Source organism: Mixophyes fleayi, chromosome 3 (genome assembly GCF_038048845.1).
Source record: "Mixophyes fleayi isolate aMixFle1 chromosome 3, aMixFle1.hap1, whole genome shotgun sequence".
NCBI classification, from domain to species: Eukaryota; Metazoa; Chordata; class Amphibia; order Anura; family Limnodynastidae; genus Mixophyes; species Mixophyes fleayi.
In genome coordinates this window covers 141925600-141951402 of record NC_134404.1, presented here as the reverse complement: position 1 = coordinate 141951402, position 25803 = coordinate 141925600, and the positions used below count along the sequence as shown (strand labels likewise).

At 37.5% G+C, this 25803-nt stretch overlaps 1 protein-coding gene across 1 annotated transcript in view; it reads left to right on the top strand.

Annotated features, from left to right (window-relative positions):
• Nucleotides 1-25803, top strand: part of CSMD1 (CUB and Sushi multiple domains 1) — a 1526452-nt gene that overhangs the window by 993468 nt on the left and 507181 nt on the right. Inside the window, exon 10 of the mRNA XM_075202483.1 lies at nucleotides 3505-3626. Coding sequence (XP_075058584.1) covers nucleotides 3505-3626 — 122 coding nt within the window. The remainder of the gene's footprint in view (nucleotides 1-3504; nucleotides 3627-25803) is intronic.

Below are 25803 nucleotides of genomic sequence, written 5' to 3'. Positions count from 1 at the left end.
ATTCTAATTAAAAATTTGACTCTGAGCTTCAAGAAATGTTCCCAGTCAGTACATTGATTTTTTTTTCATTGTATTTGTTTTAAGTTCTTTTTTTTAGCATTATGTTGTTAATTGAAGGGTCAATAACCTTCTGCTAATTATCAACATTTTATTCCATTAGCAATTGAAATGTAAGAGACCTTAGCTCTGACGAGTAGAATTGTTCATTTTGCTTTGGCAATAGTAGCCAGCATAAACTATTTTTGGTTCTATATGTATCCAAATTCTAGTCAATATTTACATGATATAATTACTGCATTAAATTGCTTGATTACATTTTCATTTAAACTTTACAAATTATCAGATTACACTAATTTTAATAAAGTCATGATAGTTGAGGTGCAAAGTTTTACCTTACTAAAAGGTTTTCAAATATTAATTGTGTATACTATTAATGGTGGTATATACAGTGAAATATCACATAGAATTTCATATTCTAGTATTGTAATACAAGGGGATTTAGCAGAAATTGTATATATAATCAGAGGGAAAGAAAATCTAACTACAGTAATAAATTAGTTGTTTATGGGAAACTTGGTATACTCCTTCATTACTGCTATGTCTGTCTGTTTATCTAGTATTTATTCTGAACAATTGTCACACAAAAAAGATTTGTAAAGAAAAGTAATGTTCATATTTATTTAACCGTGGTAGCTGTTAACCTTGAGCAACTTCTATGGAGATGGATGGTTTAGACTCTAAAAACTGACAGAGCATTTCTTTGCATCTGCCAAGTGTCTTCTCCATATAGAGATTGCCTTTTCAATCATGAAAAGAAAACTAACATTGTCGGAAAAATACTCAACAGAGCTGGAAAATGTATCTACAACCTTTTATGAACCAAGTACCAACAATCATTTACAAATTAGCAATCAGACCTGGAGGAAGGCAACCCAGTAAGCACAGCAAAGAAGTTAAAGCAGTTCAAATGATCAATGAGAGAAAGGAGTGCAGTCTCTGGGATTTCAGCTATGTACAGAAGGATCAGGGTGTAGAGCAGTGCATGGCACAACATGACACAAAATGTTTTGTGCAAACAAAGGTCAATTCCACTTAAAACTAATAATGTAGTTGCGGGTGTAATTAGGTGATATAAATAAGATAAGAAAATACCACTTCCACTCCTCAACCGTTATATTTGGTAGATTTTTTTCCCAATGCATTAGTAGCCCAGAGCAGGATAATCCATGTTTCCTGTATGATCGTTTTTCAAACTGCTTGTGGGGTTGTTGCAGTCATGAGAATCATGAGAATCTGAGAATTGTTGATAAGTGTGATTTGCTTGTTAAACTTATCACTACCTACATCAGTGGCCAAAAATATTGGCACCCTTGCAATTTTCTATCAATGAAACTCAAATTGCCTTTGGTAAGTAGCGGGTGCCTGCAATTTAAAAATCACTCATTAAGCAAGCTTGAACAAAGAAAAGGACGCATTCTGTTTTGTGTCAGTGTATGTACAGTAATGAGCATGGAGAAAAGAAAGAAAGACAGAGATTTGTCTGAGGAGGTCAGAAAGAAGATTGTAGCCATGCATGGACAATCTCAAGGCTACAAACCAATCTCCAGAGAACCTAATGTTTCCATCGTACATGATGCTATTAGGAAGTTTATGGCTCATGGCACTGTAGCCAGCAAACCTAGAAAGAGAAATCTTGATTGAAGATTGCAACACAAGAATTTCCAAATGTTAGAGAAAGCACATTGATCAACTGCTAAAGAAGTTCAAGTTGACCTTCTGACATAAGATAAGGCAGTTTAAACTCACACTATCTGTTGCCAACTCAATGAGAGGATTTTATATTGGTAGTAGTCCCAGGAGGTATCCACTGCTCAGTCATAAGAAAGCCCAACTGGAGATTGTCAAAATACTCCTTCACAAGACTAATTCCTTCAGGGAGAATGTCATGTACAGAAGAGATCAAATTAGAGCTTTGTGGTAAAGCACATCATTCCTATGTTTACAGAACGTTATATGAAAAGTGCACTTTCTTTACAGTCAAACATGAAGGAGGTTCACTGATGTTTTTGGGTTGCTGTACTGCATCTGGCACTGGGTGTCTTGAACATGTGCATGGCATCATGAAATATGGAGATATTGAGATTACCAGGTTATTTTAGAGCTCAATGTTAAACCAAGTGTCAGGGTTTCCATCAAAGGGTCTTCTAGCAGGATAATGACCCCAAACACACTTCAAATACAAGATGCTGGACAGGACTGAAGTGGCCAAAAATGAGTCCAGATCTAAATCCCATAGAGAATCTGGGGCGAGATCTGAAAACAGAAGTTGGGAGACAGCACCCTTTATATTTTGGAGAATTAGAGCAGATTGCACAAGCAAAGTGGAACAAACCGACAGAGTGATGCGAGAAGCTAATTCACGGCTTTAGGAAGTTGATTACAGTAATTTTGATTAAATGGTGTGCTACCAAATCTTAAGTCTAGGGTGCTAATATTTTTTTCAGTGTAATTTATTTTCAATATCTGATTTAAAATGATATACAGTATTAAATTCAGACAAAAAAAAAACAAAGGTTCTGCAATATTAACATATGTTAATTTCATGTTATATTTTAGAGGAAATTGTGAGTTATTTGAAAAAGGGCAAGGGTGACAACATTTTTGGCCACCACTGAGTTTTGGGGGGTATTATCCTTTAATGTGAACATCCTTGTTTATTCAAAGCTAAATTAATTTACTGCAATTAACACTGTTGCATTTGTGTAGATGCCTACTTCATAGTATATGCACAGTATATGAGTTAGGATAAGCCAGGAACCACTTAGCCACTACCAGTTGCACCTATAGAGTATGTTTTAGGTTGGTATTGAATCTTATCTATAATTAAACCCTTTCAGAAAATGTTGGACCTACATCATAGTTTATCCCATAACTAGACAATTATATAGATTTTACATTGCTTGGGTCCGTCTCTCACTCATTCTAAAATGTGACTATTAGTATGAAACATTGGCTGTTAACTTCATGAATGCCTGATTACTAAATAGAGGAATAGGGAAGGAGTCTCTTAGTGGCACTTCTGTTAATAGTAGGAGACACTAGTGACATCATTGCTGGTGTTTCCTGCATAAGAAAGATCTGGGACTAGTGCAATATAGATAACCACTGTCACAGTGCCATAGTACTTGCATGGTAACACATGCTATAACAAAAAATAACTAGATTAAAAGAGTTTAGACATTCAGTGATTTTAATGTTCTGCATCAACACAACTTCATGTAATGCTGTCTATTGTGTTGTTCTTCTCTTGTCTCATCATTTCTTGAAAATGAAATTGAATTGGTATAAAAGATGAAATAATTATTCATATAAAATACAATGCTAATGAATAGATTTTTCTGTGAACTCAAGCATTGAAACTTGTGTTCTTAACTGTAAGATACTAATACAAATTATTTTATTAAATCTGAAACACATTTTCAAGCTTTCAAAAACTTTTTACAGCACGAACATGTGGTTCAAATCTTCAAGGTCCAGCCGGCATAATTACCTCACCTAACTATCCAGTTCAATACGAAGACAATGCCCATTGTGTTTGGGTGGTTACAAGTATAGATCCAGACAAGGTATGCTTTATTTATTCATCTTAATTGTGTTTGTAAGCCATATGTACCCACCAAAATGCCAGTAGTGTGGGATATTTTTAAATGTGACATATTTAAAGATATTCACTGATTAGTTTATATTAGTTACTCCAATAGTAAAATGTAAGCATGACTTTTCACATATTTTAGTATATTTTAGTCCTGTATAATTGTTTTTTTTTCTTCAACAAATGGTACCTGGTCTAAAGCTAATATGTATTGTGCAAGTCAAACACAGATTGCACTGTGGCACAGTAGTTAGCATCACTGTATCACAACCCTTGTTACTATCTGTGACCAGGACAAACAGAGCACTATCTGTATGGCGTTTGTATGTCAAGCTAGATAAGAAGCAGGCCAGATTGGTGTCATAAAATATGCAGCCTAACACAGGTGATAACAATAGATAACAAATTCAAGTTTGCTCCCTGCAGAGGTTGTGTAACTTCGTTCTACTTTTTAGTGAAACATGAAATTTGATCAGGGATACCCAATCTTTTGTATACAACTGTAGGTAACTAGAAAAACAGCCACAATGGAAAGTTCTGAAGTTTTAACTATATTAACCAACTAAAAAATATTTTTACCGAATATTATACTAAAAAATTCCAATTCGTCCTGAAAAATCTATCATGCAATGTATATTTGCTTAATATGTAGATAGTGAGACTAAATTGAATATATAGCATGACATACTTTACATTGATGAAATAATTTATTAAATGCATTTTGATTTGAAATTAGAAAATGATTTGAAAATGCCATGAAGAAAATAAAAATACATTATTTAATGCTCTTTCCTTGGTTCCTTTGAACGGTACCAGTTTTAAGAAGCATTCTAACACTTTTAAAGGCTTTTAGGGATTTATAGTTGATGCTGCTTAACTCCCCAATGTTTCTGAATCGTGCTTTTAATGCTACAGTCATTCAATATTTTTAATAATCCCACAATTATTTTAGAGCTACATCTCCCAGGTGTAATTGTCTCTGTGGAGTCATCTGCAATGATTGTTTCTTCATTTGACTAATATGTTTTTATACATTTAAAAGCATTTTTATCGTACCATATACCATTTCTTTATAATTACCTAGCTACACATTCTAAATAATTAATAAAATATGTTTTAATATTAAATAGATAACATTTAATATCTAAATGTAGAATTTTTTAATGAAAATTCAAATATCTCTCAGCAGCCTTTATTATGATCCTATGTAACCAGCCAGGAAAGATATATTTTATAGAACATAATTGGTATTCTTTATCATGTAATGATGTTTTGCTGCAAATTAGAATCAATCAATACACGCACACACACACACTAGTAAATGTTATCCTAAAGTAGTATATTTTTATCACATGGAATCCTATTCAAATTACTATTAGAAAGATTTGTATATTGTATTTTTGGTATATAAAAATAATTTCTCCGTGGTATGGAAACTCACTCTTTGGGGCATATTGAATTAGCTGCTATGTTGGGATGAATATTACGGCTGCATATTTTTTGAGGGAATATGGTACTACAACACCGCAAATTTAACTTCGCAACCCTAAGGGTGACAAAGGGAAATCCGCAATGTAGCAGTAACTCGGAGTGTCTTCGTGCCCATTCAGGAGGCACTTCACGCACAAATGAATATGTCCCTTTAACATCAAATCTCACCCATTTCATATCACAACACCAAGGTAAAAACTCCATACAAGGATCAGGCTGGTAATTTGCTACTGAAACTTTGCATTATTATTTAGGATTTATCTTTGTAGGCACACTGTTGTATTAGAAGTAAGTGTTGATACATTTATATTGAAACCTACTAAATGCAGGCTCTACGCATGACCCCTTAGTTAGGTATAGCATGACCTCTATGCAGGACAATTCTTTATCACAATAATAGCCATCTGAATGTACACATCGTCGTAAGGGGAGGCCTAATTTGGAGGGCGGGAACATGGGACACTGGTGACAGGGAACATTTGCAAAAAATGTATGTGCATGAACATTACAATATTACTTGTATTATACACTTGTGATCAAATTTTTTTCTATATATTATTTCTTATGCTATTTGTACATTGTATGGGTCATTTATAGCTGAATGCAAGGGCAGTTTTTTTTAGCACAAATTATACGCTTTTTCATACTGCTTATCAAACATGCATATCCCATTAAGATTTTAATGTATCTGTCTCCTTTAGTTTAGAGAGGTGGAGAATTGGAGAGAAGGTGTCTGTAAAGCTGGGTACACACTACACTGTTGTCATCCAATAATCGGCTCAAACAGCCGACATACGACCACTCGTTCAAAAGTCGGGTCAGTGTGTGCAGTGACACGACGGTCGAAAGTCTGCCCAAATGGACGATTATCGCCTCATTTGGTTGGTCGTACCGTTTAATATTTTCGTTCCAATCTCGTTTCCGCTGTGTAGTTTATACAAACTTCCGACCGATCCACAACAGTGAGTACGAAATTACAGTCATTGCTCACGACAACATGGCTGTAAAAAGTCGCTAAAGGGACGTCCGCTCTTCCTTTTATCGTCCTAAACAAGGCTAGTGTGTATGCAGTCCATGGACCGAGCAATCGGAACATCGATCGTATGTAAAATCGGCATAAAAAGTTGGTCGAAATTTCTGTAGTGTGTACCCAGCTTAAGAGTAGGCCAAGTCAACTTGTCAACTTGAAAGTCAAGCATGGGGTTCACCTGTCATAACTCCGCTCTATCTTGTTCAGCAAGAGGCTGGATTCCATAGCGGAATTGGACCAGCAGAACTTTGCAGAAAGCACTGGAGCTCTTCTGAACATTCATGTCCAGAAGATGTTGGGATTTTTTTGTATGTGACACTACTGGTCCTAGCAGGTCTTGGTGGCCATAAAGTGCTTGGGTAGGCTGATGCTGTAGAACTGCAAGTGCTGTCACAGCATGCTGGCACTTGTACTACAAGTGACAGTTTGTCCTGGCATTCAGGGCGCGCTGGGACCTTTAGTGCCATGTAAACATACTGGACAAAAAACACACATTATGATAAACTACTTTATTTAAGTAATGACTCATGGTAATCCTATTTTTCTTGAGGCTTTTAATCCATAAGAAATAAATAAAATAGATGGATGATGCATACATATTCCTCAAGGAACTCTGTCGCGAGTGTCTTCGTTCTGATTGCTGAATGTGTGGGAAAGCCGCTCTGATTGGTTAACTGCATCCAAATCCCCTATGGGGTCTAGTCGCAATAAAGTTTATTGATACAATGACATTTCACATTTCTAGGGTACACATTTTACACCTGCGATTTGTACACAAATGAGACTTATCTGTTTTTTCTGTTTCATTAAGAGAGATACTTTACATACATAGTGGACTTCCACTCTTCTTTATGAAGTTTTCCCAATTATTAATGCGGAACTGATGCTAGTAAAATTCATGCTAGTGACATTATAACGTAATAAGATTTTCTTCCTCTATTATACTATATAAGACATATTCAAATTCTTAAAGCAAAATGCATTTGCAAATATCATGTCACTGTAAAATTATACTTTTACAAAGTAAAAATACATTTTGATTATTAATACTTTCATTTATAGTAACAAATTATTAATAAAAAATTAAACTTCTAGATATATAAAGTATATTTGTATTTTTACGCAAGATTACTGACAGAGACCTTTTAAGAAATAAAAATTCAATATGCATGTAAATCTATTCAAATCATATTGAGAGACTGACACTTGCTGAAATTGACTTTAAATATTAACTAAGACTAAGGAATAAAATGCTCAGTAAAAAGTAGGGATGTGCACCGGCCACTTTTGGTATCTCGTGTTTTGTGTTTTGGATTTGGATTTGCTTGAGGTTTGGGTTCGGATTTGTTTCGCAAAACACCTGACGAAAGGTTTTGGTTCGGATTTAAGGTTTTGGATTTATTTTGAAAAATAAAGCACAGCACAGCACGAGATATAGCAGGACAGAGTACCACCTAACACACCCTCCCTCTTCCCTGATCAATGCCCGAGTGAAGATGGCGGCAGCTAGCGGGGAATTTATAGAATACGAGTATCGCGAGATCCGACAGCGGGACTATGACTCAGAGCCTCGGTTTCAGTTTTGCAATTGGCAGGAATACCCGGATCTGTCTCGGATCCGGCTCGGATCGGCAACGTTCGGGTGGGCTCGGATTTCAGATATCCGAGCCCGCTCATCTCTAGTAAAAAGTTAAAACTGGTGAGCCTATAGTTTTCTAGATGAGCAAACCAATGACATTATTGTAGAGGAAAAAATAACTATAACAATAAAATATTGAAAAGAACAATACATTTTTATAAGCATTTATTACTAAAAGCTTAAGGATAACAGTAAAAAGAGAAAATGGCAGTGCTTGCATATGCAAACAAGTATTTTGGAAATGGTAATTTCTTACCTGAAAAAAATTCTTATCTAGACAGTGAAAAACATTAAAATGATTGGTGTGCTTGGTAAATATATCATACACATAAACATGATCTCACAGTGTTTGCACCAGTATTCACTGACAGGAGCACTGCTAAACAATATAATAATGAGTAGAATACCAAATATAGTGTTAGCAAAGGCCAGGGTAATTTATTTTAATTTGATTTTAGTTTTTCTTATTTTAATAGGCAACTTGCTACTATAGTTATTGAACTTTACAGTTTTAGCTCTACATATATCATATATTCAACATGCCTCAACATGGATATAATAGTAATATATATAATAAATACTTTGTTAAATCTTGTCTTTCATCTGCGACTAATGTTGTTTTTTGTGGTGCAGACATTCTATATATCCTGACCAAAACTGCTTACAGTTATTCTTAGTTTTTGTAACAGATTGTCAGCTGTATGCCTCTTAGTGAATCCGGTGATACACAGATTAGCCTGCCCCTGACAAATGTGACGTACTTGGGAACATGCTGCTGCTGTTCTTGCTTGTGAAGGCGAATCACCAACAATCATATAATCTTTACTTTGCCCAGTTCCTCTTGTCCACATATCTGTGGTTAAGTGTACAGTGGGTAGAATGGCATTTTGCCGCTCAATAATTACATTTTTACGACCTTCTGGTAGAAGTGAGGAATAGCTTTTCTACTGAAATGGTGTTGTGATGGAATTTGGTAACGGGGACACAAGACCTCAAGTAACTGTCTAAAGCAAGCTGCATTAATAGTGGATATTGGACGCAGATCTAATAGGAATATAATTGCAATGGCGTCTGTGATCCGCTTTGTGACTGGGTGACAGTTTTCATACTTGCTTCGTCTTGCAAACGATTGTTTAACAGTCAATTGTTGGAAACTACTAGTAGTCTTCTTCTTGGTCTGCTTCTGGGATGAAGATTAACCCCCAGCAACAGCAGCAGCAGTGGGACTAATGCTCAAATATTGTTCAGAGGAATCAATGATAGTGCAGGAGTCCTCTAGTCTTAGCAACTTGGATGCAGGACTAACTCCAATCGCTACTGAGGATATTGATGAGAACGGTGTTGTAGGTGTAGATTTTAGGCGTCGGGATGTAGGGGAGAGAAGGGTCCTAGCTGATGATGGACTGCTTGTTATTATTTTTTACCATAACTTTCTGATTTTCCCAAAACCTTGCCATGAACTCGCCTCAAATGGCGTAACATGGGTAAGGATCCTAGATGGTTAAGGTCCCTCCCTCGACTGACTGTGGCTTTACATACACTACAAATGGCTAGACAACTTTTAGCAGGAATTGGGTAAAAATAATTCCACACATAAGAAGTGGCTTTTTTGGTCTTATGTCCAGGCATGACAATGGCCTTCTTCTTATCACATGCCAGAACTGCTTCCACCGGTGCAGGACTTAAACAAACAACATCATCCTCATCAACATCCTCATTAGCCCCCTCGTTGGCTACACAAATATCCCCCTCATCCTTTTGCAATTCCAAAGTGGCATCCTCAATTGGTGTATCACCAGCTACACTCGGGCTTCACCAGATGACGTAATATCATCATGTCTGGTGGCAGCAGCTGCTTGGTGCTCCTGCACTTCTGTGTACTGCTGTGAATACATTTTGATAACACCGTACACTTTGACTGCAAATTCAGAAAAAAAACCTGCAAGGAAAAGTATTTGTATTTCAGCAATGACAACTAGCAATGGATCTCTTATCTTTGGGTGTATATAACACCGTACACTTTTTGGTGCAAATTCAGAAGAAAAGCCTGCAAGGACTAGTATTTGTATTTCAGCAATGACAATATATGTACATACATACATACATATATATATATATATATATATATATATATATATATATATATGTACATACATATATATATATATATATATATATATATATATATATATGCTGGTGAATATCTTTCACAGCTCTCAGGGTAAAGCTGCCCAGTTCTACATCATTTTTTAGTATTGAAAAAGTAAGTGAGTAGACCTCATAGCAACTATACTACAGAATGACAAGTATTGAAACCCTCATTTTTTGTATTGAATCTTCAGAGTTTGGGTTACTTTAATGAGCTTTAGAAAGTTCTTCTAGAACAATGGTCACACCATCTTTTGATGTTAGAAGATGGTTATTTTCACTTGGTGAAGCCCTTCTCTATTGCATATGGCCAAAGAATATGAGATCTCAAACTCCCCTCACACCAACATGATATTCATATCATTGGATCAAAGTACCAGCGGTTCATACTTTGTTGATAGCAAGTGAATGACACTGTGGAAAGAGCAGGTCCTGTATTCATAAGCTATGCAAGAAAAGCACGTTTTCTCAAGCAACCAAGACATTGCCATATGTATAGCCAGTGCAAATACCAAGGTGTCCATAACGAAAAAAGTATAGCAGGTATGTTGGAGGGAGGGAGTGTTCTACTATTAAAAATAACACATGGGATAAATTACTTCTTAAAAAGTGGAATGATGTGTTTATCCTTTGGACCCTGGGGATGCCTATGGTAATTGGAGAAAGTAAGCTGCTATGTAAAAATTGAAGAAAAAAAGTATAACCAATATTCTTAGAAGCAGAGTATTGAGTATTTTACCAGCAACCATTTGACATAGTAATCAGCAATGTATTTTTCTTATCATATATTCAGTTTGTTTTGCATAGCTTCATATTTCCCAAAACATGCTAATTCTAGTATTTATTATTTTGTCTTAAGGAAATTGGCTGTGCTGTTGTGGAGATAATATTAATATATTTTAATCTCCTATTTTAGGATTATGTTTGACTGACAGGAAAATGGCATTTCAGGATAAAAGATTCAAACGTGCATTATGAAAATATGAATTTAAGGAATTAAGAATATGATGTGTTGCCCATTTTGCTTCTCAGTAAATTATATGTTAATGCTGACCAAACAAGCTTGAGGTAAAGCAATTTTCAAGTGTAAATAATGAAACTAGTTATATGTCAGTTTCATTATTTTCTTACACCTCACCTCCTTTTCTGTCTTAATAACTTAAAATTTTTGCTTTGATTTTTAATTCTTAGAATAGGTAGTAAAATACAAAAGCAACAGAGGGTGTTATTTGCAAATTATTATTATTATTGTAATTATGCTTTAATATAGGGCGCCACATGAGGTCTGCAGCTCCGTACAGAGGGCAAACAAGAAGTTAGTACTTGGTATAACAGTACAATACAGTAGGCAAATAACACTAAAAGTAACAACACAGCTACTGATATCCTGGAAGAAATACATAGGTAATGAGAACAGAAGGAAAAAAGGCCCTGCTCACTAGAGCTTACAATCTAAAGGGAAAGGGGTAGACAAACAATTGAAACATGCGGTGAGCTAATATTGGGGGATATGAGGACAAGGAGCAAGAGAAGGAGAGAAGGAGGATAAAAGATGGTGAGGTATACTACATAGTGAAATGATTAAGTGGAGTACTGGCTTTTCTAAACAGATGGGGTTTCAATGACCGTTTGAAGTTATACACTTAAGGGTGGTGGTAGTCGCTTTCCCGACTACCACCACACCGTACTACTTACCCCTCCAGCATGATCCCAGACCGCGCATTGCCGACCTCCTTAAGTGCCGAAATTTAGTACCCAACCCCTCTAGGGATAGGCTGATAAAATGAGGGAGATCATTCTAGTGGTGGGGGGCAGAATGGGAGAAATGGAGTGAAATTTGGCTACCAGAGGGGAGTAAAGGCAACAATCATTGGCCAACTGGAGAGGGCAGAAGGGAATATGTATGGAGATGAGGTTGGAGATATATGGAGCAGTGGAGTTGGAGAGTGCCTTGTACATGATGATGAGGAGTTTGAATAGGACTCTGTAGGGGAAGGTGAGCCAGTGTTAGGCTTGACAGAGAGGGGAGGCAGATGTGGAGCGGTGAGAGAGGAAGAAAAATCTAGCTGCAGCATTAAGTATAGATTAAAGAGGAGCGAGATGGAAGTGGGGGAGGTCAGTAAGGAGAAGGTTGCAGTAGTTGAGGTAAAAAATGATCAATTAGTGGATAAGAGTTTTGGTGGCATCTTGGGAGAGGAAGAATCTTATATGGGCGATGTTGTGGAGCTGGAAACTACAGGATAAGGCAAGAGATTGAATGTAAGGTGCAAAGAAGAGGGAGGAATCAAGTATGACACCTAGGCAGCGCAGTTGGGGAACAGAGGAGATAGTGGTGTTATCAACAATGATGGAGAGGACAGGAGGGGAGAAATCTCTTGATGGAGGGAAGAAAATGAATTCAGTTTTTGTTAAGTTTAAGTTTGAGAAAGCATAAGGACATCCAGGAGGAGTTGGCGGAGAGGCAAATGGACACCAAAGAGATGAGGGGAGAGATCAGGAGAATAGAGAGTTGAATTTTGTTTGCACTGTTGACTCTTATGGGAAGCATGGATGTGGGGGAGGAGGAACCAGAAGTAGAAATAGAAAAGAAGCAGTTGGCAAGGTAGGATGGGATCCACAAAAGGACGGTGTCAGAAAGACCAATGATATGAAGGGTGTGGAGTAGGAGAGAGTGATTTACAGTGTCAAAGGCCGCAGAGAGGTCCTATAGGATAAGCAGGGAGAAGTGGCCCCTGGATTTGGCCAAACAAAGATCGTTGGCAACTTTGGTCAAAACAGTTTCTGTGGAGTGAAGGGAAAGAAAGCCAGATTGGAGAGGATCAAGAAGAGAGTTGTCAAAGAGGTAGCTCCCGAAACGGTTGTAGAAAAACAATTCAAGTATTTTGGAGGCAAAGGGGAGAGTAGAAATGGGGCAGTAGTTAGAGAGTGAGGTGGGGTCAAGATTGGGTTTTTTAGGAATGGGTGAGACAAGAGCATGTTTAAAGGATGAGCGGAAGATACAAATGGAGAGGGACAGATTGAATAAATGAGCAAGGTGGGAGCAGGCAGTGGGGGAAAGAGAGTGAAGGAGGTCAGAAGGGATGGGAGCCAGGGAGCAGAGGATAATATAAGAGAATGGTCTTCGTCACCCATAGTGGGGCACAAGAGGTGGTGGCTGGAGGGAGAGGAGGGTGGAGTATTATGAGTGGCAGAAATGTGATGGGAGGAGGAGATTTTATGTCTGATGGCCTCAAATTTGGAAGTGAAAAATGAGGCAAAGTCAGTGACAGTAAATGAAGATGAAAGTGAAGGATGGGGGACAAACTTGAAAAATTTACAAAATTGAAAAGTGAAATTGGCAAAAAGGCGACAAGGATTGTTAAAAGATGAAAGACTTAAAGAAGGATTTTTTAGCAATGGAAATGGCTAACTGCAGGATGAAAGGATGAACTTGAAATGAGGAAAGTCTGCCAAGAAACAAGATTTCCTCCAGTGGCATTTGTCAGTACATGTGCCCTTTTGAAGGCACTGTGTAAATTTGGAGTGCCAAGGTTTGGGTGTAGAGAGGCAAAGGTAGACATAAGAGGTGGGAACAGCAGAGTCAATAGCGGGGGTGAGGGTGTGGTTGTAGAGGGAGGCTGTGCCGCCTAGTTGGGACAGGCCAGGGTGGAAAATGGGGAGAGAAGAGTTTCAAATGAAGAGGTGAAAATAGCAGAATCAAAAGCATCAAGATTTCGTCTAGTAAGGGTAGATTTGGGTGTTGGAAGGGGTGCAGGATATAAAGAAAGAATGAAGGAGAGGTGATGGTGGTCAAAGAGTCAGAAGGGAGAGTTAGAGATATCATAAAAAGCAAATTGATGGAAGAAGACACGATCAAGGAAGTGACCAAGACAGGGGGTGGGGAAGAGGTCCATTGTGAAAGACCAAAGAAGGAAGAAAAGGCAAGGTTGATGGATGCCGAGTCTGTGAGGTTGTCGATGGGGATGTTAAAGTCACCTAGGAAGACGGAGGGGAGGCCTGAGGAGAGGAAGTTGGGAAGCCAGGCAGCAAAACTATCAATAAATTGGGAAGTTGGACAAAGGAGGTGGCAGATGACTAAGACATGACAATGGATGGGGTAGAAGAGACAGATAAAGTGGATTTCAAAAGGAGGAGAGTGAAAGGGAGGGCTGAAGTAAGATGACATGAAAGGTACAAATGGGGATATGAGGATGTCCACCCTACCGCCTGTACGGTCATTTAGATCTGATGAAGTTGGTGAAACAGAGGGCCCCATAGGAGAGAGTAGTAGGGGAAGTAGTATTAGTGGAAGAAAGCCAGGTTTCTATGATGGCAAAAAGGTTAAGAGAGTTGAAGATGGAGAGGTCATGGATAGAGGGCAGTTTTTGCTGATGGATCTGGAATTCTAGAACACACAGAAGAGAGGGAAATGGGGAGATATGGATGATATTGGTGGGGTTGCTGGTGCATGGGGCTGGGCTGGATCTTGGACAGAGATGAGAGCAGGGGGTGATGATGGGTATTAGATGGGTGGAAGTGGAGTTGGTGAAAGAGTTGGTGAAGTGTATAAAATAGACTGACTGTGTATGTAACTGACAAATCATAAAAAAGGTGGAGCACAAATTGATCTTTTACTGAAATGTGTGTGTCCGCAAAGAAAAATCCTCATCAGAGAGTTGTTTAACAACTGTACCAGGTATATAAGTAATCAACATCCCTAAATAGATTATTTAATAACTTTGATTACTCAGGATATAGCATCCACATTGTTACCTGAGAGGTGCTCCATGTCACCTAAATATAGTTCATAAATCAGAAAAAAGGAAAAGAGGTGTATTACAAGGGCACACTAGGATGTAAGTCTTGAAAATTTTAAAAGTTATTATCTTTATTGATAACAATTAAAACTGTCAATGCGAAACGGGCGTTGGTGTTTCTCTGTCCGCTATTGTTATCCAATATGTTGTAGGTAAAAGCATTTTCCTTAGCCTTCCTCCCATTATATGGAGTCGGCACCTTTAGCCGTATTCCCAATATAGGCATTGAATTCTCTCAGCCACTTAGTGCCTTAATCATTGAGAGCTTATTATATACCTATTTAGGTTCAATTAGTATAGAAGTTCTACTTGATTAAGTGGATAGATAACTTGTATTAATAGAGAAGTTATTCTTGCAATTTTTATAGGATATTAAGCAACCAATTACATTTAATATCCTATATAGGGAACATACTTTTAGGGGGGATAGGTTTATCAAAGTGGATCATTATCCTGGGGAAAGTATTGGGCTCAATAGAATATTGACCTTTATAATTAATACTTGCAATTAATATAACCAGCAATAGAGTTCACTTATTAACTTTCTGATATATAATGGTGGCTACACTTTATGAATGGTGCCAACTGCCCAAAAAATTAAGTTGAAATAAATGCAAACTATATTCCCACAACAATCTTTAATAAAGGAGATTTAAAATATATTTCAGTTAACAATAAATTGAATATGAAATAACAAAAGACAATAAAAGTTGATACAATTATTAATTTATTATATGTGATAACAAAGTTATTGTAGTGGGTCTACAATTTTTAATCTTTCCCGTTGTTTTTAATATTTCACTGGCTTTTTCATTATATAGGATAATACGATAATTTTAATTTTATCAATAAAGATTATAACGTTTAACATTTTCAAGACCTACAAACCATTGTGCCCTTATATATCCACCCCTTCCCTTAGATTGTACGCTCCTCTGAGCAGGGCCATCTCTCCTCCTGTTTCCACCACTTTTAACTCTGCTCTCCAGCTACTTTGCCCTCCTCCTCGAGGGCCCTCCTCCCCTCTCTGGGGGTGTCCCTGTCTTCCGCGCCCTCTTTTTGGGCCCCGTCATTTGTGGATACTCCCCCCGCCCTCACTAGCTGTGCATTGAGCTTACTGAGTTACTGTGCTTTATGTTTATTGTACTGTGCTGTCTCACCTTGTATTGTAATTCGTTTTTGGCCCTGTACGGCGCCACGGACACCTTGTGGCGCCCTATAAATAAAAATTAATAATAATAATAATATATACATATCTTTTCCTTTTTTTCTGGTTTTAAGAAAAATCCTCACCTCCAAATATTACCTACTATCTCATTTAGAATATAAGAATGGTGTGCACTGGATAAGGAGGAAAGAAAGGTTCCAACAGCACAAGTGAAACTTTAAAGGATTTAAAAAAAAAAAAATTGCACTTACATACCGTCGAATTTATAGCAAACCTTGGACATTTACAAGTCTGTCGCAAATGAATCAGGGCTAACCAGTCTAGGTACTTCTTTACTACTTCAACAGGTACTCTGGAAGTGTTCCTAATTTCCTGTTAAAGGGGAAAGAGTTTCCAGAAACAACAGACACCTGGACAGGTTAAATCATAACTTTCCAAATATCCATAAATATCCATAAAGTGATCCTTCCAGTGATGATGATGAAGTTTTTAAAACTTTAAATAAGTAAAAAACCATCTAAATTAGGTCTGGGAGCATTATATGCTTCTATATAAAATGTAGTTACAATACAAACAGTAAAATAATATAACATTCTGCTTGTACAGGCTTGTGTCTTGTGTAGTCTTGTAGTTATAGGAACTATAGGAATTATTTAACTAAGAAAATACATTTTATGGTTTTCACCTCCAGTATGCTGGGGATTTGTATGTGTATTTGTATAATTAATGTGTGTAGTGCTGTACAGACGTATTTTATGAATTTTATCTCAAACTATTAAAATTTTAACAGAAACAGAATTTGACTGGCAGCAGATGGCACCACAAATTAATGTAGTTTGTGCTTGTGTCCTTATTCCATTGGCACTTCACAACTGGTACCTGTGTCACAGATGAAAAAAAAAAAAAAATCTAATTAAAAGTGAAATCATGTTAATTATGTTTGGAAGCAAACAAAATATAAAAAGTTATTACTAAAAACAAATTTCTATTTTCAAAATCCCCAAAATATATTCATGCTATGCTGCATTGTGCAATTACATGAAATTATACATGAAGCTTTGGAAATTACTTTTATGTCATTAAGCTGACACTTGAACACATATTTGATAAGCTTCATTAAATCAGACACAGACTTCTGTAAGTTTACATCTTATTTCCAAAAACAATTTTACTAAAAAACATTTTGTTATACTCCCTGTTACAGGTGCCACAATTCTTTCATGATTCTTGTTTGCTTGTGTCTTAATGGTCCTTAACAGTGTAGGTGTATAGTCAGTGATTTGTTTATATATATATATATATATATATATATATATATATATATATACATATAGATAGATAGATAGAGAGATAGATAGATAGATATATAGATATAGATACATATATATATAGATATATATCGATATATATCTATATATATATATATAATCATCATCATTTATTTATATAGCTCCACTAATTCCGCAGCGCTGTACAGAGAACTCACTCACAATAGTCCCTGCCCCATTGGGGCTTACAGTCTAAATTCCCTAACACACACACACAAACAGACAAACTAGGGTAAATTTTGTTACCAGCCAATTAACCTACAAGTATGTTTTTGGATTGTGGGAGGAAACTGGAGCACCTGGAGGAAAAACACAGGGAGAACATACAAACTCCTCACAGATAAGGCCATGGTCTGGAATTGAACTCATGATCCCAGTGCTGTAAGGCATAAGTGCTAACCACTACGCCACCGTAAATATATATTTTTATGTATATTATATGTATATACCATATATACTCGAGTATAAGCCGACCCGAATATAAGCCGAGGCACCTAATTTTACAAAAAAAAAACTGGGAAAACTTATTGACTTGATTATAAGCCTAGGGTGGGAAATGCAGCAGCTATTTCCATGTGCTGAACAGGTCTTGTACTATAAATAATAGGCTGTCTGCAGTAAGTGAGCTGGAACCTTGAATCTCCGAGAGGGGAGATATATACAGTGGTGTGTGGATCCTGATGTGATGGTGGATTGCACGAAATCCTGTATTAATATGACCAGGAATAAAAGTGCCAAAGTTAATGGTGATCGTTGTGTGATATGGGTTGGTGGAACGCAGCATCTTGCCCCTGTGTGCCTCTTGTGCAGGCTGTACAATTACCTGAGTAGGGAGGAGATAACGCCTGTTATGTGGACTCTGTTGGTAGCGGTGGTGTAACCGGATAAGCACTGGGGGAGTGTGCACTGTAGTCTGAGTGACTCCTGTGTTTCTAGCGGTGGTTGTATAATTACCTGAGGTAGGTGGAATCTGCGCCTGTAATAATCTCGCTAGCGGTGGTGGTAGACATGCGGTATGGTCAGCCAGTGGTGTAGTGATACTGTAGCCCACTAGACGCAGGGAGACCCACCACAGCAATCACAGTTGTACGGCGGCTTTCTCAGACTGAAAATCATTTTTTAAAGGGGCGGGATAACCCTCACTCAAGTAAAAGCCGAGGGGGTCTTTTTCAGCGTAAAAAATGTGCTGAAAAAGTCGGTTTATACAGGAGTATATACGGTATATATGTGTGTATATATATATATATATATATATGTGTGTGTATATATATATATATATATATATATATATATATATATATATATATATATATAGCCATGAGCCTCTCGTCATGCAGCAAGAACTAGGGGAGAGAGGGGATAGACACTAATTTTCAGTTTATCCAGAAATTGTATTATCTGTCCTAGCATCCATTATATATTATCTTGTCATCATTCACCACCTCTTCTTTGACAACAAGAAGGGCAGTGATTGAACAGCAAGTGGCTTGATCACTATTAACTTCCTTGTGTCAGTATAATGCTTCTCATGCATTAACAGGAGAAAGTGAGCAGCTATTGGGTCACTCACTGACACCCTCTTTTCTGTCTTAGTGGCGTTTGGGTGGCATTGAATAACAATAAAGAAACAGATTATATGGGGAAGTGAGGTGAGACACCTTTTTCCCATTTGGGTTTGTTTTAAAAATTTTTTCAATAACATTTTTTTTTTGGCACAGCCAAGGCAGTCTCAGAGTAGGCTTCAGAAATTGAATAGGCTAGTTACAGCTCTGAATAAAAGAGTGTATCTCCTGAGAATCTATATATACAATTATATAAAACTCTCTCTCTGTATGCATACAAATATATATATTATCATTACTTATCTCAATTATCTAATTGTATTTTAACAGTTTTGAACCCAGATCAAGAGTTTTAGATCACAATTTGGAGTGGATTACATCTGATGGAGATTGACGGACAAGCCCAGGACTGACTACTTATTTGTATTTAATTCTTAATTTTATTTTCTCCCCATGTAGTGGGCAGCTAATTTAAGTTTAGCAAGAAGGATAATGTAACACTTGTTCCTTATCAACATTTGCTGATTGCGGAACAATGCCCACAGCACAGATTATTAAGAATCACCATCCGGTTGAAACTCTCCATTGAATGTTATAAATCATTGGGGCACCACTAAATGGTAAACTAACCCAGTGATCAGTGCTGATTGTGATGGGGGTTTGTAATACCCTTTACTTAGAAGTCTCTACAAATTTTTAAGGTGCATTTGACTGAGCACCTTATGCTATTCAGTCTTCAACTCTGGTTTGTCCAAAATATCCTTAATTTCAAAGCAGGTGGGATCAGATGAACCTGCAGCCAATGAGATCTTCAAATCAACCTGCAGCCAATGAGGTCTCCAGAATGTTCACAGCAGCAAGGGATGAGTATTTTGATAATGTGGGAGACAGTGTGCACTAATGGGAATGGGTTAGCGAGCGTTGGCCCCTTCATCAAGCGAAAAGCCACAGACAGAGAGTTAGATATGAGGCTCCTGACAAACTAATGGAAGAAAACACTGGTGTCAACCACAGCTCTATATGAAACAACATTCATTCATCTTTTTATAAGAGCAGACACAAATATTTAGCATAGTTATGAAACTTAATGAGACCTCTTTCACTTATAAATGCAAAACAACAGTTTACTTCTTGGAGAGATGCATATTAATTTGTGCAGCAAGTTTGTGTCTTTTGCGGATGCACTATTTTTGTTTTGTATAATGGGAGGATTTGTGCTTCGTGGAATATGCCTTATGAATGCAATTTTTGTCAAGGTATAACCAGTTATGCACCTTTAATGAATCAGGCCCTGTATGTCTTTCTCATTTTCATGTTAATGTTATTTAAATGTACCTCAGATTGCATAATCTTATTATTTATTATGTCTATTCATACTAACAGCATATAAGTATGATGATTTACCATTACCTAAATATTACATGTGATTTAGCTTTACATAACAAATATTCTGCAAGAAGATACTTTGGATTTAACATCTCTTTAGATCTAGCATTCATGTTGTAACAGTAGTAAAGTGTGGTTAATGTCATGTTCTTTGTCTTTTGTGAATACAACATTATGATTAATGGCTGTGAAAGCAGGTTAATGTAACACAAATTAGGCTAATAGGGTCTGTTGAATTTGTGCTCTGCAGACAATTTCAAGTTGCACTTCAATTTCAATGTGCATAGGTCATTTATGTAAACTTGAATCAAGGAAGTGCTCAGTAACAACTGATAGCATTGGTTAGAAGAACAGATAAATTGAGCATTGCTTTATTTTAGTGCATTAGATATAACAGACTGCATTATTTATTTAGAGTTCAAGGCCATAATAAGTAATTTACCCAGGGAAACATGAATAGAAAAATCACTGAAGCTTACAGAATAACATTCATGTAATACAAAATAACACCCTGTAATTTTGAGCAAGAATGCCCTATTTTTATTCATGTCTCATCTCCAGTTATAAAATGATGGTATTATTGTTATAAGTTATACAAAAATCATGGAAAAGGGAAGCACAGTTAAGGCTCTATCTAAAGTTAAAAATCACATCTTAATTGACCCCACTCACAACGATTTTCTAATGAAAACCTTCATATGAATTACATGGCAAATTACATCATACATGGTGGATGACATCATATAAAGCATTCCCAACATTTTCACATCACTGATCACTGACATCACATAACTGACCCTATGATTTCTTCTTAATCAAACAGATCACCAGAATAAAATAAGCAAATTATATTTACCATTAATTGTGTTTCCTCGAAGGACTCCCTGGCTGCTATAATGAAAAGGATATCTCCTTGGTCAGCTGACTACAGACAGGAAAAGGAGAAACCCTTTAACAACTATATAGTGTGATCATCTCCTTCCTTAGGAGTCTTTGAATAACTTCCCAAGCTGTCCCTGAAAAATATAAACAGAAAATGTACATGGGTTATTTTTTGGCTGTCATGGAGTCCTTCAAGGGAATTAATTTAACAGTAAATATAATTTGCTTGCTTCCTCCTTGGACTTCATGGCAGCCTTAATGAAAGGGATGTACCCAAGCAGTATCAACATAGGGTGGGCTCCTGAAGTAAATCAAGACCAATATGTAATGCAAATACATTTTTATTGATCCACTGCCTGAAGGATCTTTCTTCCAAATTGAGCATCCACAGATGTTATCACGATTAGAAGATAATGCCTGATAAAGGTGGGACATAATGACTAGCCGTCTGCTTTGTAGTGCTCATTTGCTGTGGCTTCAGCCCCCCCAAGCTTCTTCTGAGTGGTCTGGTTTCCTCACACACTCCAAAAACATACTAAAAGGTTAATTGGCTGCTATCAAATTGACCCTCTCTCTCTGTCTGTCTGTCTGTGTGTATGTTAGGAAATTTAGACTGTAAGCTCCAATGGGGCAGAGACTGATGTGAGTGAGTTCTCTTTACAGTGCTGCGGAATTAGTGGCGCTATATAGTGATGATGATGATGATGATTCTGGTGCCAGACTCTGGATCTGTCTGGGAACCTTTTAGGTAAGCCCACATAACAACAAACAAATAAACCTCCCTACCTCATCACTGCCTAGTTAGCTGAATAGAGAGGAAAAACCTACCCAAGGAAGGAGGAGTCATACTATATATTTTCTGATGTTGTTTCCTTTTCCTATCTGTGCTCAGCTGACCAGTTAACCGATTCATTAGGACTGCCACAGAGTCCGAGAAGGAAATCTAGTTTGGTAAACTGTAATTACATTGACATACACTACTACACTTAGAATAGTACACTGAGTGTTATTTACCAACATTAGCAATTAGCTTTTATTTGACTAGTGCCCATTAGACAATGAAAGCAAATATCTAACTGGTAGCTATAGTTTAGTATTATAGTTCAGTTGAGTTTGGTATAGGTGAGTAATGTTAACAAATAACCTTCTACATGTCTTAAAAATCAAAATCTACATAATTATTCAACTCTACAGAGATGCAAAGGGGTTGTACTACAAAGAATGTTTTAGGGAAATGAAACCCCGTAAAGTCATACCATGTATTTCTCCAGACTTGGAATCTTGATAAAAAAAAATATTTATACAAAACAATGGGTTGCGATTAGTAAATATAGATTTGACCTTATTATTATTAGTTACATTTTTTGCTAAGGCTATTTTGAAACCTAAGCTAGGATTGATCACAGGATTGACTATTAAAGTAGTAAAATATTTTTATATTCATATATATTTAGCAAAGCAGCAGTATAAATTAAATTGGAGGGGCTTGTACTGTATAATTTATTATCCTGCATGTGGTGTCATAGCGCTTGTGATTGATGATGTTTGTGATATGATGTTATGGGCAATGTTGTATGATATCAGTGATGCAACAATTTCTGAAAATAGATGAGTGAAACTATCTAAACAATTACGTTTGACCATGACAATTGTCACATTTCACCACTTGGAATTTTACCTTAATCAGCGGTTCCCAAAGTGTGCGCCGTGGCTCCCAGGGGTGCCGCGGCGCTGTCACAGGGGTCCCGTGGCCAGGAAGAAAAGAAAAAAACAACAACCAATCCGGTGGCACCTGGGACCCAGCATCCTCCTCCCTCCTTGCTTCTCATTGAATGTCGGGGGAGACGTCATCACATCCAACATATTCAGTGAGAAGTGGCTGGAGAGAGGAGGATGCTGGGTCCCGGGCACTGCCAGATTGGTAAGAGAAGTATGGTAAGTAAAGAAAGGGGAGTGGAAATGGTGATAGGAAACAACAATGGAGGGGCAAAAGAATGAAGGAGGGGGCAGAGTGAGGATGAAGAGGAGCAGAGTAAAGATGAAGAGGGGCAGAGTGAGGATGAAGGAGGGCACAGTGTGTGTGTGTATGAAGGAGGGCACAGTGTGTGTGTATGAAGGAGGGCACAGTGTGTGTGTGTATGAAGGAGGGCACAGTGTGTGTGTATGAAGGAGGGCACAGTGTGTGTGTGTATGAAGGAGGGCACAGTGTGTGTGGATGAAGGGGGCACAGTGTGTGTGTATGAAGGAGGGCACAGATTGTGTGGATGAAGGGGGTATCTAGTGTGTTGATGAAGGGGGTACAGAGTGTGTGGATGAAGAGGGGCACAGAGTGTGTGGATGAAGAGGGGCACAGAGTGTGTTGATGAAGGAGAGCACAGAGTGTGTTGATGAAGGAGGGCACAGTGTGTGTGGATGAAGGGGTACAGTGTGTGTGGATGAAGGAGGGCACAGAGTGTGTGGATGAAGGAGGGCACAGAGTGTGTGAATAAAGGAGGGCACAGAGTGTGTGGATGAAGTAGGCCACAGAGTGTGTGGAATAAGGAGGGCACAAAGTGTGTGGATGAAGGGGCACAGTGTGATTTCTTTTGTACATCATGTTGTTTTATTTTGTTTCATCTTATTCCTCTTAGTATTAGCGTTAATTATTATTGACAGAAATATAATTGAAAAAATATATAAAAATATTCTTTTCCCTTGGATTTATGTGTATTATTTTTGCAAACAACTTACTAAGTATTTCTGTCCTGAGATAAATACTTATTACGTTATTTTAAACCAACTACTTATAAAACGGTACTGCTCAGTAATTATTTTGGGGGGGTGCCTTGAAAAAATTATGGAGAATCTAAGGGTGCCACAAAGTGATAAAGTTTGGGAAACGCTGCCTTAAATAATTCCACTTTACCCAGTCACATTGCTGTCATCCAGAGGTGGAATTAGCAAGCTGTTGGCCCAGATGCAGGGAAATGGGGAGGAGAGAACCAGGGCCCACAGCTTTATAGGTCCCCATGTAGTTGGCACCATTATCTCCATGGGCTCCAATGTACCACACCTGCTGCACCAATGGTAGTTCCGCCACTGCTGTCATCCTAGATCTATTCATTCTATGACATATACATTTGCAAATACTATACGGAATTACATTGTACAGAATTGTAGAACTCAAAGTTTATATTTTGTGAACTTTGCGCCCTGTTCTGTGGCAAAAATCTACTCACACAAAATTTTTCTAGAACTCATCTCTATTTTAAGCTCCCTCATGTTTAACTGTTGGATCTGAATGTAATTGATGTCACTCAAGCTACAATGATCAAACGGAAGCTCAGTTATACAATACTTCTCACTGTTTGTCTAATGAGTTTGTTGTTGTACCTCAGTTAGGATCACAATGGGCATAAATGCATGAGTGATACTATGCTTGATTTATGAGGTGAATATTCACTAACATGTTCAATGAAAAGTTGCACAGACTATTCTATAGTGTAGTTGTGGTACAATGCCAAGTGATAGCAGGCATAAGCACAAAATCTAACCACAGTTTTGTAAACCGGTTGTGTTCTAATGTTTCTGTATACGAGTGTGAAACAGTGCTTAGTAGACAGTAAATGTATTTAATTATATAGTTTAAATATTAATATTTTTCTAAAAGCAAAAAATAAGGAAAAAATAAAAATACACACAGGAAAGTTTATAATAATGTTCCACAAAACCATTATTACCGCTATTCTCAAGAATTTTCTGACAACAAGATGAATGATGTGTGGATTTTTTGTACATAATCTCATAACTGTCATCATTCATTATGTCAATTGCTAGGCTATTTTAGGAATGATCAATACAAATCTAAAATGTTTCATGTAAATCCATGCAGAAGATTTTCTGCAGCCCTGTCAACATTTTCTTAATATTGCTTTCTCCTTTGATTAGCTATATGTTTATGAAACTGATCTCTTCATTGGTCTAAACCTAAAATTTAGATTTCAGACAGATTATTTAGTTTATTCCAGAGTAAACACTGAATGCAAGTGTGAGGTGCCATGGAGTGTCATCAAATGGTCAGTTAAGGCATTCCTGATGTGTCTTCTCCAATTTTTAGTAACACCTCATAGAAGTCTGCAGGAAAAACAGTACTGTAGTACCCAGGAATTGGCTTATTGGCAAAGAAAGCAAATCTTCTATGGAGATTTGCAGTTGCATTCCCCCATAGAATGTTATGCTTAACCTAACCTGAATACTGCTACACTATTGTGTGGTGTGTATGCATTTTAATGCCACTTAACCAGCCTGAAATCTTTACAATCCTAGTATAAGATCCAAGCTTGGGCACACTTAGGTGGAGGGGTTTCCTATTGCCCCGAAAACCCCCTCTGTGCAGAAAGTGGCAATAGAGTCTCTCTATAGAAGCTACACAGAAGCTCAATGTCTGCCCTGTGCATGTGCAGAGGGGGGATGGGATAATCAGGCAGCAGAACAGACCAATCTGCTGTTGAGTGCCTCCTATGTCAACAGAAGGCTAGCTGCCTGACACGCAGGGGAAAGTAGGTGAGTATAGGTGGTGTGTGTATTTGTCTGTCTTGCCAGTGGGTCAGTCTCCTATTCCTGCCAATCTCTGTCTGTCCTGTCAGTGTGTCAGACTCCTGTTCCTGCCAGTCACTGTCTGTCCTGCCAGTGTGTGCATCTCTCATTCCTGCCACTCACTGTCTGTCCTGGCAGTGTCCATC